The 24,163-nt window shown below is 40.8% G+C and overlaps 2 protein-coding genes across 10 annotated transcripts in view; both read right to left on the bottom strand.

Annotated features, from left to right (window-relative positions):
• DST (dystonin) overlaps positions 1 to 24,163 on the bottom strand; it is a 337,092-nt gene that overhangs the window by 61,294 nt on the left and 251,635 nt on the right. For 5 of the 9 annotated variants that reach the window (XM_064145796.1, XM_064145797.1, XM_064145798.1 and 2 more), the window contains 9 exons: positions 14,161 to 14,322; positions 12,857 to 13,027; positions 10,752 to 10,918; positions 7,712 to 7,871; positions 6,865 to 6,949; positions 5,529 to 5,770; positions 4,331 to 4,537; positions 645 to 764; positions 369 to 476 (listed from right to left, as the gene is read on the bottom strand). In XM_064145796.1, the coding sequence (XP_064001866.1) occupies positions 369 to 476; positions 645 to 764; positions 4,331 to 4,537; positions 5,529 to 5,770; positions 6,865 to 6,949; positions 7,712 to 7,871; positions 10,752 to 10,918; positions 12,857 to 13,027; positions 14,161 to 14,322 (1,422 nt within the window). Of the gene's footprint in view, positions 1 to 368; positions 477 to 644; positions 765 to 4,330; positions 4,538 to 5,528; positions 5,771 to 6,864; positions 6,950 to 7,121; positions 7,449 to 7,711; positions 7,872 to 10,751; positions 10,919 to 12,856; positions 13,028 to 14,160; positions 14,323 to 24,163 lie in introns of all 9 variants that reach the window. The other 4 variants (XM_064145802.1, XM_064145803.1, XM_064145804.1 and 1 more) reach the window with 1 other exon arrangement.
• Positions 16,361 to 18,969, bottom strand: LOC135177101 (uncharacterized). The gene is made up of 2 exons (XM_064146764.1): positions 18,490 to 18,969; positions 16,361 to 18,391 (listed from the first exon to the last, which is right to left on the bottom strand). The coding sequence occupies exon 2, from the start codon at positions 17,823 to 17,825 to the stop codon at positions 16,506 to 16,508; it is 1,320 nt and encodes a 439-aa protein (XP_064002834.1). The 5' UTR covers positions 17,826 to 18,391; positions 18,490 to 18,969; the 3' UTR covers positions 16,361 to 16,505.

The raw sequence follows: 24,163 nt of genomic DNA, 5'->3' as shown, positions 1-24,163 counted from the left end.
CACATATCCAGAGCACCACTCATGCAAGAGAACTGGAAAAGATAAACAGTCAGATTCCACACACATCACCCTAGATGACTAACACCTATTAATTCAATTGTCCATTGGCTAAAATACTGTTTACCATGGGTGAAGACGATAAATGTGGCTTCTAATTAGTGCCAGGCAATGAAGCAAGAATGTAGTGTTTGCTCTCTGAACATTCTGAAGAAGCATGGTACACAACAGTATTTCTTCTAGGTAGAGGTGACTGTAATTACAGCCTTTTCATTAAACAGAAAAAAAAAAGAGAAGGCACTGTAGGAAACCTTTTTACTTATATATTACCTGCATCTCTACTGCCATAGCTGCAATTTAAGGAACTTTACCTTGATGGACTGTTTCTCTTCTTCAGTGCACGTGTTCATAATCTTATCCCCCGATTTAACAAGCTCATCTATAGTATCTTTGTGTCTCAAAATCTCCATGGTAAAGGCCTTGAAACACAATAAAAATTAGTTAGTGAAAAAAAGATCAGAGAGAGTAAAAATTGGTTATGAAGTGTATTATGATGAACCAAAAACTAAATCATGCCTGCCTATTTTCTAGATGGAGAGTGTGTTGGCCAATAATTAACATGACAGTTGGAAATGCATTTCTTTTACCTTTTGAACTTGTAGCTGAGCTGTGGTCTGGTCTTGCTCAAGCCTAATATCACCCAGAGACATCAGTTTCTTTTCTGTTTCTGCAATCCAGGCAAATTCAGCATCAGCTGCCCGATCAAACTAAATGAAGGAGACATGAATTAGTTCAGGGGTTCTATAGATGTGAAATTAGAATGACTGTTAAGGAAGAATTAAAGAAAATTAAAAAGCACACTTTTGAGTTGTTAGGAAAATAATGGCTCACTTTCCACAGGAGGTTTTTATATAAATGAAAGACAAAGCCCAAAATGGTTCTTAGGGATTGTAAAACAAGAGCTTAATTCGGATGTGTGGCAAAGTAACAGAGGCTTTGAAAGCCTAAGAGCCAGGAGAAAACAAAGAGGGTTATAATTTCCTAATTTTAGTTAGACTGTTTATTTTCATCGTTTCTTTTCATTTACTTTCACACATCTTTTCTATCTCTGTGTTTACAACTACTGCTAGTGTTGCAATTATCATAAGAAATACTTGTTTGATGTTACTCTTTTAATCTTACAGGCTGTTTTGGTATTAATTGATAAAGGCAAAACCACAACTCAACTAAGTCAGTGGAAAAGCCTTGCTGAGTTCAGAGAAGAAAAGATCTCATCCAAAAATCAGGCCCTGAATTAAATGAGAAAATTCTGTGGGCCATTTGGGTGCATCCTTTCCCTGAAGGATTGACTTTTCACTACCATTAGTCAACAGTTAAACGCCTCAGAAATTACCTCCAAGTGCCAAAGTAATGAGAGGATGGAAAGGATCTGTTTCTTACTAATTTACAAAGAAGAGGATAAGACCATGAAAAAAGAGGAAAGAAAATACACAGTGATCTAATCCTTCAGGAAATAAAGACCAAATCTTTTAAAAAAATAATTAGAAATCATACATTCTGTCTAGTTCAAGTTTATAGGTATGTCTCTTAGCACCCATGTTGCAGTACTCAATACAGGCAGCTCTGAGTTTAAGCCACAGAGAAATACTACATGGAATTATCAGATGCACAAAACAGGTATCCTACAAACCACTAACAACTTATTTGTTTCAACTCTGACCCCCATTCCAACTGGCTGAACTTTAATATGGCTCTGAGTTATTGTTAAAGTCTTAATAGGATGTTTTACATCAGAACATGCTACTTTTCTTGTTCTTATATGTCTATGTTGTTGACCAGCTACTGCTGGTCTCTGCCTTTGCAGCTGCAGATCATGGCAGCCCTGCTCCTGTACTGTAGGCAGAGCTCACTTTAGCCACTGCATCAGTTGTCTTAGTGGTTAATCATGAGCCAGAGAAAACCAAAAGCAGTGGTTCTAAGATTTCATTCTTTATGAGTCAATCTATCAGCCTTTGTAATCCACTCGTTACTTGAAAGAGTACAAACATTCTTTTTCACTATGCCATTTCTCATTTAAAGTAACAGAAAGCAAGTTTTGTCCCAAATACTGTGACTTCCTGAAAGGAAGGTATGTTCTGAAATAATCACTACCATAAACATTAGCATAAAGCACATGCACTACTAGTAGTTAAATACTGGCTTAAGAAACTACAGATCACAACCAAGCTCTTCTGAAGCCTATCTATTTAAGATTCAAATGAAAGAAATTAAAAGGGTGATTTCAAATGTGTTAGAACTAAAAATTAACTGCAATGTGACTTCCTAATGCCAAGTATCCATGTGTATATAAGTAATACTGAGCAAATATTCAATAGAAATAGATTCAAGGCATGGCAGTGAAACTTCTACATTACAAAGCACTGAAGGAGGACAGTACTCCAGTATTTGCTGAGTATAGGATTCCCTATTTGTGTTGTTCAAATGTAACATTAAAGAATAAATCCCCTAAAATTAGTACTCTCTGAATCCAAAATTGAAGTGTTTTCTTCTTATTATGCATGACAGCTTACTAATGAGCCCTGAACTTCACTTAAGTCACTATAAAATCATCTATTTCACCCCCATTGTTGTATTAGTAGTACAGCTTCTGTTCATAACATGAAACAATATGTTTACTCATTCATATAGCTTCCTCCATTTCACACCTTGGCCCAGTAATGAGTAGCACAAACTCCACATCACCACCCTTAAAGCATCATGCTCTTAGTGGCTTTGCCCTCCCATCAAAACTTCTTTACAAGCACTTGAACAAGTTGCCGCAGTGTAAGTTTACAGAGTAGTAGCTTTTCCAAAGATATGTTTTATTTTGCATAGTGTTTCTCTGACCTAAATGGAAAGTAGCTGATCTTTATGCAGCAGTGTGCTAAGTCCCTTGATTACTGATCACAGGACATAGTGTACAGGAATATACTGTGGTGATATGAGTTGAGCTGAAGCAAAGACTAGGAGTATGCAGGACGAGGGTGCAACGTGCAGTGTGCCCATGCAACATTTAATTAGCTCTGGATCCTTCACACATGGACCTGAATCTGCTGAATTTGTGCCAGAGGATGCAACACACTCAAAATTCCAAAAACTTGAAGAGTCAAAATACACTCTATCTCAACTGAAAAAAAAAACAACCCAAAACAAACAATACAAACCAACCTAAAAAACAACCAAAAAACAGCACAACAAAACCCCTGAGAAACAAAAAAAACCCACAACCTTCCACAAAAAAAAAAAAAAACAAACACAACCAAAAAAACCAAACTAGCAAAACATAAACTAACAAAACACAAATGAACAAAAACCAAACCAAAACACCAGCCCAAAACACAACAGAAAACCACCCCCCCCCCCACCAGAATGAAACAAAACCACCACCCTTCTGTTTTTGAGGATTTGGTTAATGAGACAAGGTAATATTCACAGCAAGCTACTTTAGAGGAAACATCAAGTTACTTTTAACTTCAGTTACAAGGAAATCTGAGTTAGTGACAGCCTCTTGTACTCTTCTTGCAGCAAGCTTTGAAAGTATCATACATGCTTTCTCCTTGTCCTCTTACTACTGTTTATAGGGGCTATTAGCAGAAACAGACATGTCCACTAGTATTTCTGTCTGAACTGCAGACAGACTCCAAACTGTGTTTCCATGATGCATTTTTAAGTAAGCTTAAATATGGAACTGTTGAGTAATAAAATTTGAGTGCCCATTCTAGAATTATAGCCATATATATACACACCTCTGTGCATGTACAGAAACCTCTACATAGTAAGCAACTCAGGTTTTAAGCCCCAAGAAGAAAAGCAAATTGGATATGAACAAAAGCAACTGTTATTTAAATCATCTACTACAGCTTGAATAAGATGACCCAGCTTTTAACTATGGAAAATACAGAGAAGTTAGACAATCAGATGATGTTGAAAGGCACAGCAATCCTGATTTCAGTTTTGCATCAAGTGAATCAGTGGAGGATCCAGACCATATTTCTACTTAACACAACATGATCTACAAAAGATATGAGCCATAGAGTTCATATTTAAGTAAGCACCCACTTAAGGAGCCACAGGTTAGTTAAAGCAACTTTATATCTGTAAGACTGGTGGTTGTGTCAACAAAAAGGTAGACAGCTACAACAATGTAAAGATAAGATACAAACGACAGGACTCAGCTGAACGCAGAGTTCCATAGTACCGCTTCATTCAAACAGGCCTTCAGCTGCTCAAACAGAACCTTTTGTTCAGGTACACGTGGTCAGAGACTTACTGCCCAAAGAATACTTTTCAGTACCTGCTGGGATCTCAGGATAGCAGCATCAATCTCATCCACCTTCTGAGAAATCGTGTCGCTCACTAATCTGTAACGCTCGTTGACCTCCGTTATCATCTTGTCAAGCCCCTCTCTGGCCCTCCATGGCACCAACTCCAGGAAGGCACTGCCAACTTCATTCAGAGTGTCCAGTAAGCCTTTGTTGTTCTTTGCTTCTTTTTTCAGCTCCTGAAAAAGGCCATTTAAAGTAAGCATGCCAGCACATCAGCTGAACACACAGAGCTTGTGTACATATTTTTCTTCTCCCAACCATTCCATGAGTTGAGAACTGAAGTGTTTTCCACACAAGCCAAAGAGATAAGTTAGCATGCTTATCTTCACCTCACTACTATCAGCTTTTTGATACTGTAAGCTTAACAGGCCAGTGGGCGATTCTTGAAGATAACTCTGTTCAGAATCTATCTTAAATATATTTCTCCAGTCAGTCTGAAGTTAATTTTGAAGAGTTGTTACTAATTAATGGAAAAAAAGAAGAAAATAAAACTAGCAGATACTCTTTGGAACCTGCAACTTCACTGGCAAGTTAAATCAAACATGCAAAAGAAGTGAAATATGATGAAACCATATGATGTCTTGAATTCAAATAATCACAGAATGCTTCAGGGATGAGTTTTCACCTGTACAGAAACCTCCCACTGCTGTTTCATTTCTTTACATATATGAAATAGAATGGAGATGTATTTCTTTCTACCTTTTACTTTCCCCACATCATCCAGTTTATACTACAATTTTTATTTTGGAATAGATATTGGAATAAACATGATTAGTAATATATATTTTATATGCTGACTATTTTTAACAGCTTTTTATCTATGTCACAGCTAAAGACTCAAAATAATTGTGTTTGACAAATGAAGAATCGTCCCAGGATTAGGTAGCTGCTTCTGTAAAAACAAAATGCTTCTCTACTCTTGTGCTCAGCCCAATTGCTTCATTAAAACCAAAATGCTTCTCTACTCTCGTGCTCAGCCCAATTCCATAAGTGACTGTAAGAGATGACTCTGGAAAGTGAGTTTGAGTCTTAACTACTGTTATATTTAATCAAATGGTCCGATGCTCAAATTAGCTATTAACAAAATGACATCATGCCAATCATAAGTTAACACAAAACCTAGCAGAATCACATGGCAATAAATCATTTACAGGCTCCAAAACCTACTTTTTGTCTTTCTTGTACTTGGCTTAATTCTTCACCCTTAGGTAATTGAGTTTCATATGACAGTAACTCCACCTCCACTTCATCAAGCCATTTGCAGAGTTCCTCATGAGTTGGGTGCAGTTGACTTGCAAGCTGCAGAGCCTGCTCTAAGGTCTTGGATACATCAGAACTCAATTTTGTGATATCTCTATATCTTGCTTTAATGCCTTCCAGTTTATCTTGTATTACCACAACTTCATCACCTTAAAAAAGAAATCAGAGGGACGTTACTCCCTGTAATCACAAATATTTAGAAGAAAAAAAAACCCAACAAAACCAAAACAAGCCCAACACAACTGTACCTACCACAAAAATCTAAACATCTAATTTATAAAATAAACTAAACAAGATGACAATGTCAATCTTCAACTATTGCAAGTTGTCCTGCTGTCACTTAAGTCCACAGAGCTACAAAGTTAACTTCAGCTCAGGATGTGTCTCTGTGTGTCTTTTTTCTGCCTTACGAAACTATCAGCAAAGTGAGGACTTGGATGTAACATTTAAGTCTTTCATTAAAAAAAAAAACAATTTCTTAACACTTCTTATAAGGGTGAAAAATAGTTTCTAAAAGAGTTACTGAAGATGTGAAGGAAAAACATCACAAAATACTAACCAGATTTTCAATTACAGTAACATTTGACATCACTGTACATACACTCCATTAAGCCCTACTTGAAACACAACCTGAAAGGCTAAAATAAACACACTGAAATGAATATATTGAGATTTCATTATAGAATATGCATAACATTTAGGCTCGTAGCAGAAAAGGATACCCTTCTGTGCCATCCATATGTGTCTCAGCATTCAAGAACCAGAAATATTGGAAAATCTGGGTGACAGGCAGTGGACAACTGGAATGCAACTTTTCCCACAGTATTAGTTCCAATGGACAAGGCTTTCCTCTTTCAGTAAAAGGTAGTCTTATATCTAGTTCATCTGTGGATGCCTGCAGGGAACTGACTGAATCTCCTGCCAAACAGTCCTCCATTATGAGTAATGTCCATAACTTGCTATTAGGAATGGAATGCAGGTTCACCAAAATAATTTTCAACTAAAAATAATAAAGGATTCAAAGGCCAAATTCTCTACAGGCAAAAAAGGACTTCTGCTTACTTACATTAACAGTAAAACTGGCCTAAAAATAAAACTTGCCTTGACCTCAAACTTCTATTAAACAGCAACAGTTTTAACCAGAAAAGATGGATTAATATTTATAAGCTCTTAAAAAGATTCCAGTGGAACTTGTAAGTACAAGGAAAAAAACCTGATTAATAGGTTTTGCAGAAGCTCTCACCTGTTGTTTGCTTGAGAAGCTCTAAGCCATTTTGTATAGCCAAATCAACGTTTTGCTTCCTAAGAAGAATCTCCTCCTGAAGATCCTAACAGAAAAGGCCATTTGTGTTAGCAGAGGCATAACAAATTTTATTGTTACTTGGAATAAGCATGATGCAATTTCAAACAAAATATATTAACAAAAACTAATCAAATATGGATAAATAAATTAAAAAAGTAAAATTAATTGAAATAATAAATGAACAGAAATCAAAATACCAGTAGTTCAGAGTGTTGATTCTGAAGCAAGTCTGTGTTGCAATCTTGGACTGACAATTTGCTCAGTTTATCATGGACTTCATTCAGCCAGTTCATCAATTCAACTTCATCCTCCCCAAAAATCTGGGCATTGCTGTAAGCTTGTTGGAGGAGTTCAGACCTGCTGTTGCTCTTCTCTTGGATCTCAATGTAGCGGGCCTGAGCAGAATCTAGCTTTTCCTGCACCATATCTTTATCTTCCCTGGAGCTCATAGTCTTTAGAGACTGACCAGTGCTAATGGCCTGATGTAAACTCTTATTGTGAGCTAGGACATCATCTTCTAGAGCCTATATTTTTTCAATAATGAAGAGTAATGGAAAAGAAAAATCAGAAAAAAAAAACATAAAAGAAATTGAAATGGAACTCAATAAAACAAACATGAACAAAAAAACCCAGACATATGGCCAACAGATATATGCAAAACTCAAGTTACAAAAAAGAATATCCAGTATGGCAAAATGTAGGTACACCACAGCAACTTTGCCAGTTGTGCTCTACAGAAGCATCTAGAAAGTTTAACACAAGGACAAGTGTATGGTTTGTATCTTACTTTGTGCTGAGAAATTTGCTGTTGCAGTTTGGAGGCCTGTGTTCCAATGGGTTCTGCATTTGCAAGCCTCTTCTCTGTGGCAGTCAGCCACTCCACCAGTGGTTCCAGAGCTTCATGGAACTGCTGCGCTACCACCAAGATTCCTTCCAACTGACGGTTTCTATCAATAAGCCAAGAGAAAGGTCATATTTTGTGATGAATTAAGTGTGTCATACTTGAAAAATAAATCCTTGGATGCTTTGGGAAAAAAAAATCTTATTGTAGGAACCACTCCAAATGGAAAAATCATATTGATGATACTCAATAAAAAACAAGGTAAAAATCAAAACAAATTAAAAAAATCATAGGATCATAGAATGAAGCAGGTTGGAAGAGACCTCCAAGATCAGCCAGGCCAACCTAGCACCCAGCCCTAGCCAGTCAACTAGACCATGGCACTAAGTGCCTCAGCCAGACTTTGCTTCAACACCTCCAGGGATGGTGACTCCACCACCTCCCTGGGCAGCCCATTCCAATGCCAATCACTCTCTCTGGCAACAACTTCCTCCTAACATCCAGCCTAGACCTTCCCCGGCACAATTTGAGACTGTGTCCCCTTGTTCTATTGCTGGCTGCATGGGAGAAGAGGCCAACCCCCACCTGGCTACAACCTCCCTTCAGGTAGTTGTAGACAGCAATGAGGTCCCCCCTGAGCCTCCTCTTCTCCAGGCTGCACACCCCCAGCTCCCTCAGCCTCTCCTCATAGGGTTTGTGTTCCAGGCCCTTCATCAGCTTTGTTGCCCTTCTCTGGACACCTTCCAGCACTTCAACATCTCTCTTGAATTGAGTGGCCCAGAGCTGGACACAGTAATCCAAACCAACTAAACAACAACAAAAAAAAAATCCCAAACAAAACACTCTCACAAAACCAAAACACTACAAAGCTGTTTGAAATTCTTTTATCTAATTAGCAGTTTTTGCAAACAAGAATATTATAACTTAATTCATATTTTTGTCAAAAAGTATAATCTAGCATTTGATTTAGCAACAAACCATTGGTTTACACCTAACAAGGACAGTTCTCAAGTTTCTAACTATCTTTAAGCATAAAGTTACCTTCTTTTGACTATTAGACAGGTGTTAAAGTTCAGCAAAGGCTTTAATGAACCAGAACACATTATCATGCTTCCTCAGCACTGTAAAATATCTCTAAACACCGGTTCAGTGATGTTCAATTGTTCATCTCTTGTTCTGGATAAAAGCTCTCAAAGAACTTAGTGAGACAATGTTAATGAAGTAAAAGAGACTTGACCTCCAAAATCCAAAAGCATATCTAAAACATTGCTGTTTCAGACTATTACATTTCAGAGAAGGCTCCTCTACATCCTCTGTTGAACAAACTTAATTCAAGCAGACTTTTAAGAGAGATTTGCTCTCCATGAAAACCAGTAATGCTGTCTTTGAAATCACAGAATCAACCAGGTTGGAAGAGACCTCCCAGATCATCCAGTCCAACCTAGCACCCAGCCCTAGCCAGTTATCTAGACCATGGCACTAAGTGCCTCAGCCAGGCTTTTCTTCAACACCTCCAGGAACGGTGACTCCACCACCTCCCTGGGCAGCCCATTCCAATGCCAATCACTCTCTCTGTGAAGAACTTCCTTCCAGATTTAAGTGCTTCCCAAGGCTCATCAATGGACTCAACACACTTAACCATAGAACACTCACTGAAGTACTCCACATAGTTTTGCAAATCACCCTCCAATCTCCTCTGTTTCTATAAAAACAGGCCAAAGGAAAATGGAAACCAGCTTGCAGCTAACAGACAGCTATTAAAAAAATGATTTTAAATCCAATTTGATTTTTAATTAAATAACACCAGAGAATCCTACTAAATGAGACATGACATTAACATTTACCCCAGCTAATAAGTCAGATTCCTTCAATTAAAAAAAAATTCAAAAGAAGGAAATAATGGTCTTGTAGTGGTTGGCTCTACTAATTAAGTAGCCACATTATTACTAGGATGTTACAAAATAGGTTCAGAGTAAAAGAATTAAAGGGAGGCTACCAGAAGTGGGAGACATCAGAGGCAAGTTCAAGGCTACTCTAAGCACCCAAATCCCAACACGCCCATTTGTTCTTCACTGCAAAGCCTCACTGTCCACTTAAATCCCTTTTCTTCAGCTTTCCAAGTCCTTTCTTGTCCTCAATTATATGCCTTTTTCAGGTCACCTCTTATGCACTCTTCTCTCTAGACTGAACAAGGCTGTCCTTCTTCAAACCCCCACCCAGAAAACACATTCAGCAACCCTTTCATCACAAATTTCTTCCAAGAGACTTTACAGTTCATAACTTCCCAGATATTTTATATGCTGACAAAAGCTTGGAAATCTGAGTGTGCTACTGTGTGCTTAGTTCATTGAGACCTTTATTTGGTGTTCTGGTTGGGTTACTTTTATTGGAACGTCTTTAAGAGAGAGTGTTTCTTCTGTTAATAGAATATATCTGCATACTTTGATAAGCCTTTTTCTTGAGTACCAGGGGAGCTTAGCACCTTAAGTACATTAACATTTGACAGTATGATGATCTCTGCACTGTAGAAACTAACTGTATAGATGACAGCAAACAGCAAAGAGGATAAAGATTTGAGTGCCCTCCTCTTTGTCAAGATTTTGGACGTTCCAAGAGAGTATTGCTATTACTTGCTACATGCAAAATTTGCACTTGACTGTAAGCAAAACAGGTTCCTGCATCAGGAAACCTGCATTCCAGTGAAGTAACCAAGAGAAAAATATTCACAAGACAGAAGTGCACTTAAACCTAGCAGACTGTAGCATCTTAAGCTAAACTTCTTTTAAAAGCTCTTGCCCTGCTCAAGTCAGTTCTGTGTTTCAGAGGACCTATTCTATCACAATTAAGGCAAAAAAAAACCCCTGTAGTGTAACAAACTGGAAGGTAATACTTTCAAGATTTCACACTGCAGCTCCACATGCTACTTGCAATAGTATGTCACATGCCATGTCTGCATTTTTCACAGCTGCCAAAGAATTTCAAATACCTTGTTTCAGCTTTACTGAGCAATGCATCCCATCGGCTATCCAGGAAACTCAACTGTTTCAAGATTTTCACTTTATCAGCAGCTTCTGCTGACTCTGCAATTTTCTCTCCTTCGCGCTTGATTACCTCAACAGTAGGTTTGCGGTCATCCAGCAATCTCTGAAGGAGCTACAAAGAAACAAATCGAGGACCAGGTTATAAAGAAACACTGTAATAGCACAAAACAGAAGAAGGTAGACTTCTTGAAAGCCTGTTAAAGCAGCAAAAGCAATGTCTATATAGTGATGAAAGTGTAAATGATGCTGAAAGAGACACGCAAATGTAAAGCACATGAACCTGCACTACCCTCAAACATGATCACTTCATTTTTTTAGTTGTTTTGTTGTGAATAGGATCTGGAGAAGGGGGCTGGTGACAAGCAGCTGACAGAACTCAGATTGTTCAGCCTGGAGAAAAGGAGGCTGAGAGGAGACCTTCCGGCTTTCTACAACCTCCTGAACGGAGAGTGGAGAGAGGTGGGGGTTGGTCTCTTCTCCCAAGGTATAAATTACAGGACAAGAGGAAGATGCCTCAAGTTGCACCAGCAAAGGTTTAGGTTAGGCATGAGGAACAGCGTTGTCCCCAAAAGTGTTGCAAAGCCCTGGTACAGGCTGTCTAAAGACAGTGATGGAGTGCCCATCCTTGGAGGGGTTTCAAAGCTGAGGGACATGGCTTAGTAGTGGACTTGGCAGTGCTGGGCTAATGGTTGGACTTGATGATCTTAAAGGTCCCTTCCAACCAAAACAGTTCTATGAAAGATAATTCTGATACATATAAAGGAAAACTGATGTAAACCTATTGTATGACCAACTCATCATCTCTTTGAGATACAAGTGGCTTCACTCATCTAGGCCTGTAGATTAACTTTCCATGAAAAACAAAACACACCTCTAAAGATCTTCTCTTCCTCCATTCCCTAGCTGCTTTTGGTAAAATGAACATTCTACCTCTGTAGACATTGCAACATGACGATCTCTGAATGGCAACAGCCCACACAGTAGAATCACAGAAATTAACCAGGTTGGGAAAGACCTCTAGGATCATTGAGTCCAACCTATCACTCAACCCTTTTATTTAACTAAACCATGGCACTAAGTTCCTCATCCAGCCTCCTGGAACATTTTAGAACCTGGTGTCTTTTAAAGCCATACAGGCAGCTGGAAGGCAATGCTGAGATAGCTCTTCCCATCATGACTGTCAGAAGAGGTGAAACACAAACGTAACTGAATGCTGAAACTGCTGCACATGCCTCTCCAGAGCATGGCCAGTTTCTCTTTGGGATCTTTTCTATTCCCTGGGAGAACAGTGTGCAGCTCAGCTACAACTGCTGATTCATAAATGACTTCTGCCCTTTAAATGACTTCTTTAGTAACTTTTTTCCTAAAAGGCAAGCTAGCTTGTTTTTTACAGACTCACTCCTTCTCCATGAGGAATTGGCATTCCAGATGTTTTGCCTTGCTTCATTGCTGCTGAGATGGTTTTTCCCCTTGCTTTTATTGAATTTTGATGCAACTGCATGAACTGTATGTTTCATGAGCTCCACTATGAGTGGTTCTTCTGTAACTAATCTGAACATTTGCAAGAAGTTGACAACTCTTGATAGCGTTTATACATTAGCACAGGCCATTTCTAGACAGCATTCCAATTAATTACCAACAATGATATCACAATTAGGATTAAGAGCCAAATATTTAAGTCCATAATCTTCAATTTTACCCTTGAATTATGACAATAAAAGTTTCCATTTCCTACTTTCCACGTGACAAAGCGCTCAATTTTATGCCTTCTTTTTCCAAAGGGTCTTTAACAATCCTTTCCAAGTAGTAGTTACAAATCCAAAGAGAGTTCAGCTCACACAGTGTCACTCTTTGTCTTATATCCCAGAAGACAGGCACTTCTTCCAGTACTGGACAGGTTCTTGACTATTGAACAGAAGGCTGCTTTAAACAGCTCAGCACACTTCAATGGAATATAAACCCCACAAACAGACTTTATGCTTTGTCGAAGACTGGGAATCTGTTCTTGTTGATCCACTGGAAAGAGACATTCCTAACGCATTTCACTTACTTTCTGTTCTTGGATTTGGGCCTTCACAACTTTGAATTCAGCAGATGGAGGCTTCTGATTAGCCACAAGGTCTTCTGTATCAATGAGCCAGCTGAGCAGAGATTCGAGGGCATCCTGAAATCTTCCACAGTGAAGGAGGGCTTCCTGCAATTGTGCGGCACGCTGGGCAACCTGAGGAAAGAAGCAGAGGATCAGGATATACTCGCCTTTTCTTTTTGTTTCTGTAAAATAAGTAGTCCAAATCTGTAGAACATCTGGCAATATCACTAACAATCTCAATTTCTTAGCTAGTCCTAACAGCACTAAGGCACAATTTCACTTTAATCTCTTGGGGGCTACAGATAAAAGATGGAAAGAAGAGGTTGACTCAGTAAATCAGACTGCTCTGATAGTTCCTTACAAGACACACTCCTGTTTTATTTAGCTACAGTGTTATGAAGTATGCTGACAGAATGTTTGCATTTCAGAAGGTCTATTTTCCTTACAGAAAGGCTGAGCCAGGAGCACAAAACAGCAACTCTTAATAAAGGGCAATAATCCCTTCAAAGGGAAGAGAAATATGAAACAAGAAGGCAAATAAGCGAACCACAGGTCTCTGTGGTTCTGCTGTGTCATTCTTTCAGGAAAACATAGTAGAGGAAAATGAGCTCTGTTTCTGCTTCCCACCCTTTACATTTCCCAACAGCAGCTACTGCTGGAAAAGGACTCTTACAAAGCACAGTAAAATATCAGCTGCAGCCACTTTTCCAAAGCAGCAGTACTTTCCAATGTCTCAAGCAATACAATTCTTAAGGTGTTCCAAAGGAAATGTGCTACTAGCGACACAAAGCTGGCCTACATCACCAATGTGTGCACTGTGCAAAGACAACAGTGGGCATGAACAACTACAAGGGAGTGAAACTGTGTGAACAAAGACTGAAAATAACAACTTGAAAGTGGTTGGCTACAAATGACACAACTACCTTTCCCATCAACGTGTCACAACTACAACCTCTTTGGTTGGATTATCAAACTTGCCTGCTCTCCTTAAGCAGGAAGGAACACATAGTCCTAAGGGGAGTCTTTCCTGAATAAAACTCCAGGACAGACCTACAGAAAGTTTCACAGTCTTAGAAATGATAGTAATACCCTTTGTTACCAGAGATATACATCTTATCCTCAGGATTACTAACAAAGTGATCATATAAAGTAATACAACTCATATTCTTAGTGACTACTTAATTTCCTGTACTTTGAAAGATGTCAGCAAGAAATAATAAAAAATCAGAACACAACAGAGGCAAAATATTATACAAAATAATAACCTTCTTATTAAGAGTCTTCCATCGGGTATTGACATCTTCAAGGTCATGTTCCAGGTTTTCTGTGTTGGTATTTTTTGCAGCACTTTGAATAAGGCCTTGACCCAACCAATTTACCTCCTGTTGTTTTACCTGTAAGGGTTCAATTTCTTCTTTCTGCAATACCTGCAGTTGAAATCCAAGACACAGGTGAGACATTGCATCTTCTGACATAAAACTCATCTGGTGTTCACACCACACTATACAACAAAAAACTGCTGACAATTACTGTCTAGAAGAAATCACTTCTCATCAGCACCTTCCTGGAAAAAAAACCCAATAGAAAAATCAATATATCTAAACAGAATAGACTCAATCTAGACCAAGTAACTGCAATACACCATAGAGGAACTGTTACATACACTTCCATGAGTAGTTTGAGACAGAACAGAAAGGGAGAGGGAGAGAGGAAGGGAAAATTTGGAAGAGGGGGGACAGGGAAGAAAAAAAAATTAAATAAGAAAGTCGGGGGGGGGGGGGGGGGGGCAATGAGTTCCAAAAATGATGAAGTCACCTCTCTGTTTTACTATATGGTTACCAAAGCATGGCAGAGAAGAACTGTTTGGTTTTCCTCAAATAAATAAACAAGCATACACCAAGAGAAACATTTGAGCACTTCCCCCTAAAAAGCAAAAGTTTTAAGTTGAAGAAATAGTACAAGGAAGAGATATTTTTAAGGAAGTTTTTAAGAGAACAGAATGCTAACAGGTGAGGAGGATGCACTACAGATGCTGCTGAAATAGTACCCCAGCAGACACCCAGGTTTTCATTCGGAGGGATATTCTTGCCCGTTACCAGGGCATTGTCCATACCCAGACAGCAGTTTGAGCAGTTTTCTGTTTGCTTTATTTTACACTTTCAGGTATTTAAGCTTTTTCAGAACCAGATTATTACCATCAGCAACAGCAACATAAATCTCCATTTGTATTCAGCTGCATCAGTCGGCACTGACACCAGTGTCAATGAGATCAGAAAATGGCCTGAAGCCCCTGAATTAATTACACAGGCCAGTGAAAAATAACCAATGAATAAACAATGCTAGAGAACGCTCAACTTTTGACCCTAAATCCTTCGCTTTCTATAGCAGCATTCAGCAACAGTTTTGGTGTACACTTTGCGCATTCAAAGCAACCTTTCTCAGAGTCCTGAAAAGCAAGGATCACTGAACCTAACAGTAACTCCTCTCCTTTGCACCAAACAGTGTGGCAAGTGACTGCTTTTAAAGCTGCAGACCTCGGGTGGCTAAGAACACTTCCACCAGTTTGACAAATCAATCTAGAAGCCAGATCAACTGCCATAAACAGGAGAGCTACAATAAATTAAGCACCCCTACGAATGTTTTTACTACGGATGAAAAGCCCTGAAAACTGTGGTGACATGAAAACAGGGGGTGCAACCAGCTGGCTGCTTCCAGAAAAAGGATAACAGTCCTGCTTTTCTTGACTGTGGAGTAGGGAGGAGGCAGAAAAAATATTTCCACGCAGAACCAATAACAAATTCTTCTTTCATGTGCCATAAGTCTCACCTTTGGAGACCAACGTCCTGCCACTAAAAGGACTGATCTCCATAAACCTGCCCTTTCGAAACGCATGCATTCTTTGCAGAGAGAAGCTTAAAATAAATTACAATTATTGCTAAGGCCAAAGTTTACCAGGACAACTTAGCAACAAAGTCTGAAGTATCTCAGATTGCAAGCAGAGCGGGAAGAAAAAAAATTACAGACCAAACAAACACCCTTTCCTTATTACAAAGCTTCACTTCTTACCTCATCCAGCACATGCAAAGTGCTGCAAGACCCTGCGCTTATAAAGTACTACTGTAACGCCAGATCTTCTTTCTGGCATGCAAATGCCGAAGGCAGCTTTCAGAGGAGGCGGTGAGCCTTTAATCTGCCTGCTTTGGAAACCACAACGATCTGATAGTGCTGCTTATACCTTGACGAGTAAGATTGCTCAGGCTGAGCACATGGGCTGTAGTTGGCCTTGAATGGCACTGCCTGTAACCACACTGTCCCAGTACTGAATACTGCCAAGCGGGGCACGGGAAGAGGCACTTCCACATCAGGAGCAACAGGCACCAGCTGGGCAGTACCGAATCCCACACAGCTGCAAATAACCACCCCTCTCAGAATGTGCCCCAACTTGTTTTCTATATTCTCACCTGGTTGAGATATCCTATGTGTGCCATACAAAAGACACCAATTAATTATTGCATTTGCCAGATTACTTTTTAAAAGAACATTTTTGCAAACCAAACAAACTTAAAGAAAAGCCTTTAACAAGTAAGTTTAAGGCTGCATTACAACTACTTCACAAACCTATGGATTTTGTGGTTGTCTTTTTAATTACCTTGTTAGACAGTAACCCATTGCAGACTGTATCTAAGGTTTCTTGGATGCCAGTAGTCCAGAGACTGTGGTTGCTTCTCACTGGTAAAGCTTTTGGACAGTTTAATGTACTATCTAGTTCAAGCTGTTGAACAGAAAATTCTAGCCCATTTGAGCCTGTATGTGCTATACTGGATTCCTCTGTCTCAGACGAAGTCTCATTCTTTGCTATATCCAAGTCACTGGTATTTACAGCAATGTTTGCAAAATAAACATCTACATGAGAAGATGCCTCATCCACGTTATCCACCTCCACTGTTGTGACTTGTGTTTTAACTTTTTCATTAACTTCATATGCATTTTCCACATAAGTTTTGTTCAGGGAAATACTTCTTCCGTCACCTTGAAGAGGACCTTTGTGTGACAGTGTTCCCTCTTTGAAGCTTTGTAAGTGAGAGTATTTCCCTCCCATCTCTTCCTGATCACTCTCACCTGTCTGTGCATGGCTTTGTTTTACTTTTCCAGCGGGCAAAGTGTCATGCAATGCCAATCTGCAGCTTTCATTGACAGGGAGACTCCTGCTTGCAAGTAGTGGGGTTTGCTGCTCTCTGCAAATTGCTGGGAAATACGGTCTTAACTGACCTACTGCTTGGATATCCTCTGCAGAAGATAAGCTTTGTACTTGAGCTTGCTCCCCTGCTAACAGTGTATCTTGTTTTTCTTCCCTTTCTGCTGGAGGGCTGCATAAACCAGAATCATCCTCTTCTGAGGTAAGAGAACTGGTGCCCCACTTGCTGGACCTGGCTGTATCTGACAGATCAGCAGTTTCATTAAAGGAGCATTCACTTTTATTCGTGTAATCTGAAAAGTTGGGTGGCACAAACATTCTCCACGATCGCCTGTGCTCCTTCTTTTCTGTGTGAGACTTGGCTTTGGGCAATCCAGCTGTCCGAATTATATCGCTGTTAAGTTTGAGAGCATCAAAGATCATTTTTTCATCTAACCTGCTAGCTTCACGGCTTCGGAGCTCAAAAACACTGGAAGAAGTAAGTGCACCATTAGAGCACAAAGTGCTGATGTCCAGTGTTCTATGACTGTAGGGTAAGGTCCGGTCTGTGAAATGCCTCGAGGAGAGGCTGCCCTTGGAGCCCGAATCGATCTGTTCATTCAGCCGTACAGTGTCATAGATGGACCTCTGGGGAACGTAGCAGTCTTCAATATTTAGATCTTCATCTTCTTCCCCTTTGCTAACACACGGAGGGTTCTGACGCAGACAGTCCGGCCTGCTAAGCGGCTTCCCCATCCTCAACGTACTTGCACAAGTGCACCACTATACCTCCGTTTTCATGGATACAGGGGAATCGTTAAACAACACTAGCACTCTGGATAATTCTAGCAAAATAGCCCTTACATAAGATGCACAGACACAAAATATACATCGTAACTCAGGAGGTGGCTGAGATCGTTCATACTTAGTGCACCAGTTTTAATACAACTTTACCCGGATGCGAGGCTTCCCTGCCTCTAAAATAGAAAGTGCTTCAGTAGGAAAGTAACAGAAGTTTCCCAGCGTCACAGAAAAAGTGTAACAAAACCCAGCAGTGGCTCAAGTATTTAAAACACTCCACAGAAGGCTTCATATCTTTTTTCCAGGTCAGAATCTGTATCTGAAATCTCCCAAACAAGCCTTCCAAACGAAGGAGCATTACAGAAGGCAGCATTATCTTCTGTAGGTAACTGCTTAACTGTAATCCATTTAACTGGTTTGCAGAGTTCCATCTCCTTTATAAATAAAACATGGTGCGGCAGCTTCAAAACGCAGAATCCACAGTGGCTGTCTAAGACCCAGACCAAGGCACGGAGCAAATCCTGGGGGGGGGCGGGGGGGAGAGGGGAAACACGTTAAATCCAGAACAGTAAGAATAACAAACCAGCCCTTTACTCTTTTGGCAGTGGTTATAAATAACCTTGATCCGAAAGGCAGCTTATCCTCCTCTTGTACCAGGCTTGTTTCTGGTGCTTCTACAAGTGCCTCATCACTTTCCAGTACCCGAGCCAATGCGTCCTTCCAGCAGACAGTCGAAAAACAAATGTGTCAGGCTTATTTCTCCACTACCATCCCGGAAAACTGTTTAAGGCAACCGCGGAGCAGAAGCAGCGCAGCGTATCACGCCGAAGGCACGGCAGGTTTACAAACGGCAGGTCCCAGCTTACACGATGCAGGGCGCAAGCTGTCCTCTCTCCTTCCTCCTCATTTCCCAAGCGCAGCTGCGAAGGAGGCGGCGAGGGAGGGACCCCCCCAGCCTCCTCAGCAAGCGCCGGCGCGTACCGCCCGGCGAGGCCGTCCGGCTCTGCAGCTCGCCCCGTTCGCGCTCCCGCGGGCCGCCGGCGCCCGCCCAGCGCCGCTCTGCAAGGAACGCCCCGATTCGCTCTGCAGGCAGCATCTGCTACCGGCCCACCCGCGCCCGCAGCGCCGCTCTGGGGGCTGGCCCCCTCCCCGCCGTCTCCTTATCTCCTCACTCCTCCGCCCCTTCGCTTCTCGCTCATCCTGGTGCCTGTGGTTTGCGGCAGGCTGGGCCGCGGCGGCGGGGGGCAGGCGGCGGTGACATCAGGCACGCCGCAGCCCGCTCCCTCGTTAGCGCCGGAGGAGGCAGCTGCGGCCACACGCTGCCCCCGAGCCGCAGCTGCCCGGCCCAGCAGGCGAGCAGGGCGCGGCTCTGTAAGGTGAGCCGGCACCGCTCCTGCCGACTCGCTTTTCAGAGGGAGATCCCCGTAACCAGCCGCACTGCTCCTAACCACCGCCCCGACTCAAAGTTTCCTTTAAACCACTCACTTCCAAAGGAATGTTCAATTGAAACTTCATTGCGTGTTACAGTTAAAAAAACAAACAAACACAAAACAAGCAAGCAAACAAAACACCCCCGCAAAAAACCCCAACCAACACAAAACCCCACCAAACAAACAAAACCCAAACAACAACAACAACAACCCCCCACAACCGAACAAAAAAGACACCACCACCCAAGCTCATCCTCAGCGATCAGGTCTTGGAAAAAGTTACATACACACACAGCATCATCAGGGTTGGAAGAGACCTCACAGATCATCAAGTCCAACCCTTTTCCACAGAGCTCAAGGCTAGACCATGGCACCAAGTGCCACGTCCAACCTTGCCTTGAACAGCTCCAGGGACGGCGACTCCACCACCTCCCCGGGCAGCCCATTCCAGTACTGGTATCTGCTTGACAGGTAAAGAGAGAGACTTCGATTTCAGTTCTGATTCTCTCCAGGCTGGTTCCTGACTCGGAGGCAGCAGCTGAGAGCGGTGGTGCCCGACAGGCAGCGGTGACTGCCACCCCAGGAACGTGGCAGCACCAAGCTGCCCCACTGCCAGTGACAGGAATATTGGAATTTTGGAAAGATATCTGTATCTGGAAAACTTTAATGGGACTTGAAGTGGCACAAAACCAGCCTAACAGGACAAAGATTCAGGTTTCAGTCATTTGCATCTTTTAAATGCTGTTCAACACTTTGCACCTGCTAGCTTATAATCAGGCAGGTGAAGGGTTGGGAGACTCACAGGCAACTCACCAAGAGCACAGGAGAAGCTGTCATAACCATGCTGCTCTGCTCCTGTAGAAACCATGCCCCTAATGACCAGAGACCTGCACTGCTTCTCTGACAGCAGCCATCAGTTACAGTGACAGTTCAGACCTCAGTAAAAGAAGAGCATATGGTGCTTAGTGCTAAAACTTAACATAAGGCATTAACTGCAGTCAGCTGGAGCTTTCCACGTTAAGCAGCAAGCAGGATACTCTGTATGCGAGAAATACAAACACACCACACTTCTTGTTTATTGATTTCCTTGATACGTAGCCAGATACATATCAAAACACTAAAGCCATGCCAGACAAATCCTCCCTTCCTCCTGTCTGGTGAGAAGCCATAACACTAAAACGATGCCAAATGGATACTCACCTTTGGATTCTCCAGTTGAGAATATATATTATAGTGGTAAAGATGAGAAAAGCATTTTTTGAGGTCCTGTCATCCACAGTTCTTCTCAGCCAAAATTCTCACGTGTCTTACTGAACACTCAAATGCCTTACCAAATTCAGAGTGCTGCACCATTCTATAGGTGAAGCATGTAACTGAAATTGGTCTGTCTGCGTTCTACAGCAAGTGATTAACATCTGAACAGTATGTTACGGTTTTTCACTCTGTCTGCTAAAGACTTTCATATGATGCATCAGCCACACTCAAACACAATACCTTCAAGTTTAAAAGGTTGCTTATTTCGCCTTGCTTTTCAACATAGACATTAACTGTAGTAAATCCTGAGGAAGGTTCTATCTTATTCCAAGGTTTGTAAAACAGTGCCAGGGGAAATGCAACACTTCCAGTTTCTTACTGAACATTAACCTGTGATAGTTCTTTCAGTATTATTTGCCTGAGAATGGGAGGACAGGCATCCTCTAGACAATTAACAAAGGATGTGTAGATGTTGCACTTATGAGCAGGGTTTAGTGGTGGACTTGGCAGTGCTAGGTCCCCATTGGACCTGATGGTCTTAAAAGTCTTTTCCAACTTCAATGACTCCATGATTCTATAACATAAGCCAATTACAATCTTAGTTCAAGCTCACTGGCAGGAATACTCCAGGCTTGCTAAAAATTCCTATAGAGTCTAATTAGAAGGCAACTTCTAATGACTACATCTACTTTTATTCCTAAAGTAAAAGCAAAAATCAAATGAACCATTAACTGATGAAAAATGTTACACTGCCATGTCAGTTTTACAAAGAAGAAAGCCTTCTAATAGCAGTAGGAAGGACAATGCAAAAGTTTCACAAAGTAACATCATGCAAGTTCTGGGGTTTTCTGTGTTTCAGAGAGAACCTAGCTGCAAATACTGCTCCTACCACAAACCTCCTAGCTCTGTGTGGCTATGCAAACCCAGGGCATTCAGCTCAGACCTTTTGCACAGCTCCTTTGTGTTTTGCTTTTGAAGAACGATGGCAGGCTCAATGTGCCTCAACAGACCTAACTTGGAGAAGTTTCCTTTTAGCAGCAGCCTATGCATTGCATCTAGGATTTCAAGAGAAAAAGGTCTAACAAAGCCAAGTTGATAAAGAATTAATTTTGTGTGATTCATATTAATTGAGACAAATTCTTCATTTGGTTATACTTGTCCTGAAGTAAGAGGCAGAGTTTTGCTTTCAAATGTACTCCACTGGAGATTCTAATTTACAGAAAACAAATTTCATACCTGCACTGTAAAACAGAGATAGTTTAAAACTGAAAAGAAGTACTTTCAACTTAATGCTCTATACTGACTGGAATAAATAGATTACAAAGAAGGACTATAAATGAAACAAGTATTTGTGTATATATATATATTACAAAACACATCTCAAAGTCTGTTTATCTTGCAAAAAATGATTATGTGTTTTAATGTCAAGATGATGCAGAAAGACCTAACTCTTTGTACATAAGAATGAGTGAAACCACAAAAGCCTCCTCTGGCCCATTACATGAGATCCTTCCCCGAAGAGAGTTAAGATTTTACGTGAATAAATCTGTCTACCAAAGAATAACTATTTTGCTTTACTCTTGAGGAACAGAAGTTGACTGTACTTGACCACAGAAGCTAAAGCCATAAGAAATGAGACCATGAGTTTGTGGCCACAGCCACATTTTCAGGTTCTGTGTGTTTGCGTACGTGCAAACACACCACAAGCGGAGCAGGATTTGTGGGAGCAACTCTCCTTACACTTGGCTGCCTCAGGTAAAATTGCTCTCTGGAAGAGTAAAGAGTATGAAATACATTACCTACTGTAACTTTGCAGTGACCCAGCAGAATTCATACTGAGCATCAGGCAAGTAATCACTGATGCCAATCCTTCTTCTGTTAGTATCCCTTTGCTACCTACAACCATCACTCAGCAAAATTTCCTATCCTGGTCTTTCTATTTTCTTTCTTCATAAGCTTCACACTCTGCTATTTTATTCCCACATTTGCTCTTCACTTAAGACAGCCCTGTCACCTACTGTTTAATGGCACTGTGTTCTCACTCAGAAATAGAAGTATGGCCTAAAATAGTTACTGCAAGCAAAATATCTTTCTAGGCTTATAAATCTCTAATATAAATACAATCCTGGAATAGCCTTCTGGATATAAACATACTAATATCACTGCTCTCCTTTATGCCTCTTCGGGTTTTTTGGTCTTTTTGCCACAAAAGCTCTTTCGTTGCAGGACCACTGCCTCCCCACAGAGACAGTGCACAAATCAGAGAAGGCTCTCAACGCTGAATTGTACAACTGCTCTCTCTGGTCCAATGCTGTAATCAAGTACAATACTAGGACAATGAACAGGAGCTGGATTCTTCTACTGTCTTCTCATCAAGCTGCATCCTCCTAAAAGCCTTATTATTTGTAGAAAACAAGATATATAGGTATATAGTAACAAAGCTGCACTTCATGCACAGAAATGCAGTAAAAACAGACTGGCTACACTAAAATCCTGTACAACTAGTGTAAGCAAGAGCAATCACAGCAGGAGCTTTTGCTGTTTTCTGATATCCAAAGTGTTTTAGTAACCATATACAAAGGAAAGCCATTTGTTTCTCTTTTAAATTGAGACAGACTTGTTAGGACAGACTGGCATACAATGTTAATCCTTCCAGTCTGGTGGAATCTCCTCATAACGTAACTATTTGTTCACTGTATTTGTTTCTATTTATGCATTCTGAAAGACCATCCAAACTTAGAGAAACCTGCATCCCACATTCCCTGTTTAAAGTCTCCAGTGGTAGGTTTCTTTCTAACTGGTTTTGGTCTGAACGGGCAAAACGCGCCCTCTGCTGGGACACGCAGATAATGACTTCTCTCCAAGGTCACCTTTTGCACAGCAGTTTATCAAATCTTGTTAGGAAGGATTCTCTTTATGGTTAACTGTGAGCCAAAGTACAAGTTATGCACATTTTTAATCAATACACTGAATTGAAACAAAGCAGCACGGAATAGTCACAGTGCTACTACAAAGCCATCAGGAGACTGATTATCTTTTTAAGCACTGCTTACATGTGTAGAATTGATGGGCCTTGCCACTGAGCACTGGAAATTCACTTATTGTAACCTAATCCAAGCAAGTATCTGCGATTCATTTCAGCAATTCACACTATCACTACAACATTTCTTTCTGAGCTGGACAAATTGCTAACTGGCACGTTAAAAAAAGAGATTCAGTGGGGTACAACTGAGTAGTGTATCAGAAGAGAAACATGTCAAGACTTAAATCTAATCATGCTGAAGCCTATACCCCTATGAAAAAAAACTAAACTGCTCAGATGAGTAAAGTGAGTAGGGACTGGTAACACTAGAATCTGAAATTCTCAGAGTGAAAAAGAAAGTTTGTGTTAACACACAGACATCAGAATAGCGACAATAAGAAGTTTCCCAAAATGGAACTGGTAGACAGACTGCATAAGAAAACAAGATAGTGAAAAGAGAAGAGGGAACTCAGGGTGCAGAAGCGGTGAGCTGGAATTCAAAGTCAGCCAAGATATAGCAAAGGAAAGCTTCTATGGAGCATGAGAATATACCCAGTTTGAAACAGATGGAAAGCATACAGGTAGAA

Source organism: Pogoniulus pusillus, chromosome 7 (genome assembly GCF_015220805.1).
Source record: "Pogoniulus pusillus isolate bPogPus1 chromosome 7, bPogPus1.pri, whole genome shotgun sequence".
In the NCBI taxonomy this organism is placed as follows: Eukaryota; Metazoa; Chordata; class Aves; order Piciformes; family Lybiidae; genus Pogoniulus; species Pogoniulus pusillus.
Note: the sequence above shows the minus strand (reverse complement) of the source record. Positions and strands in the feature narration are given on the sequence as shown.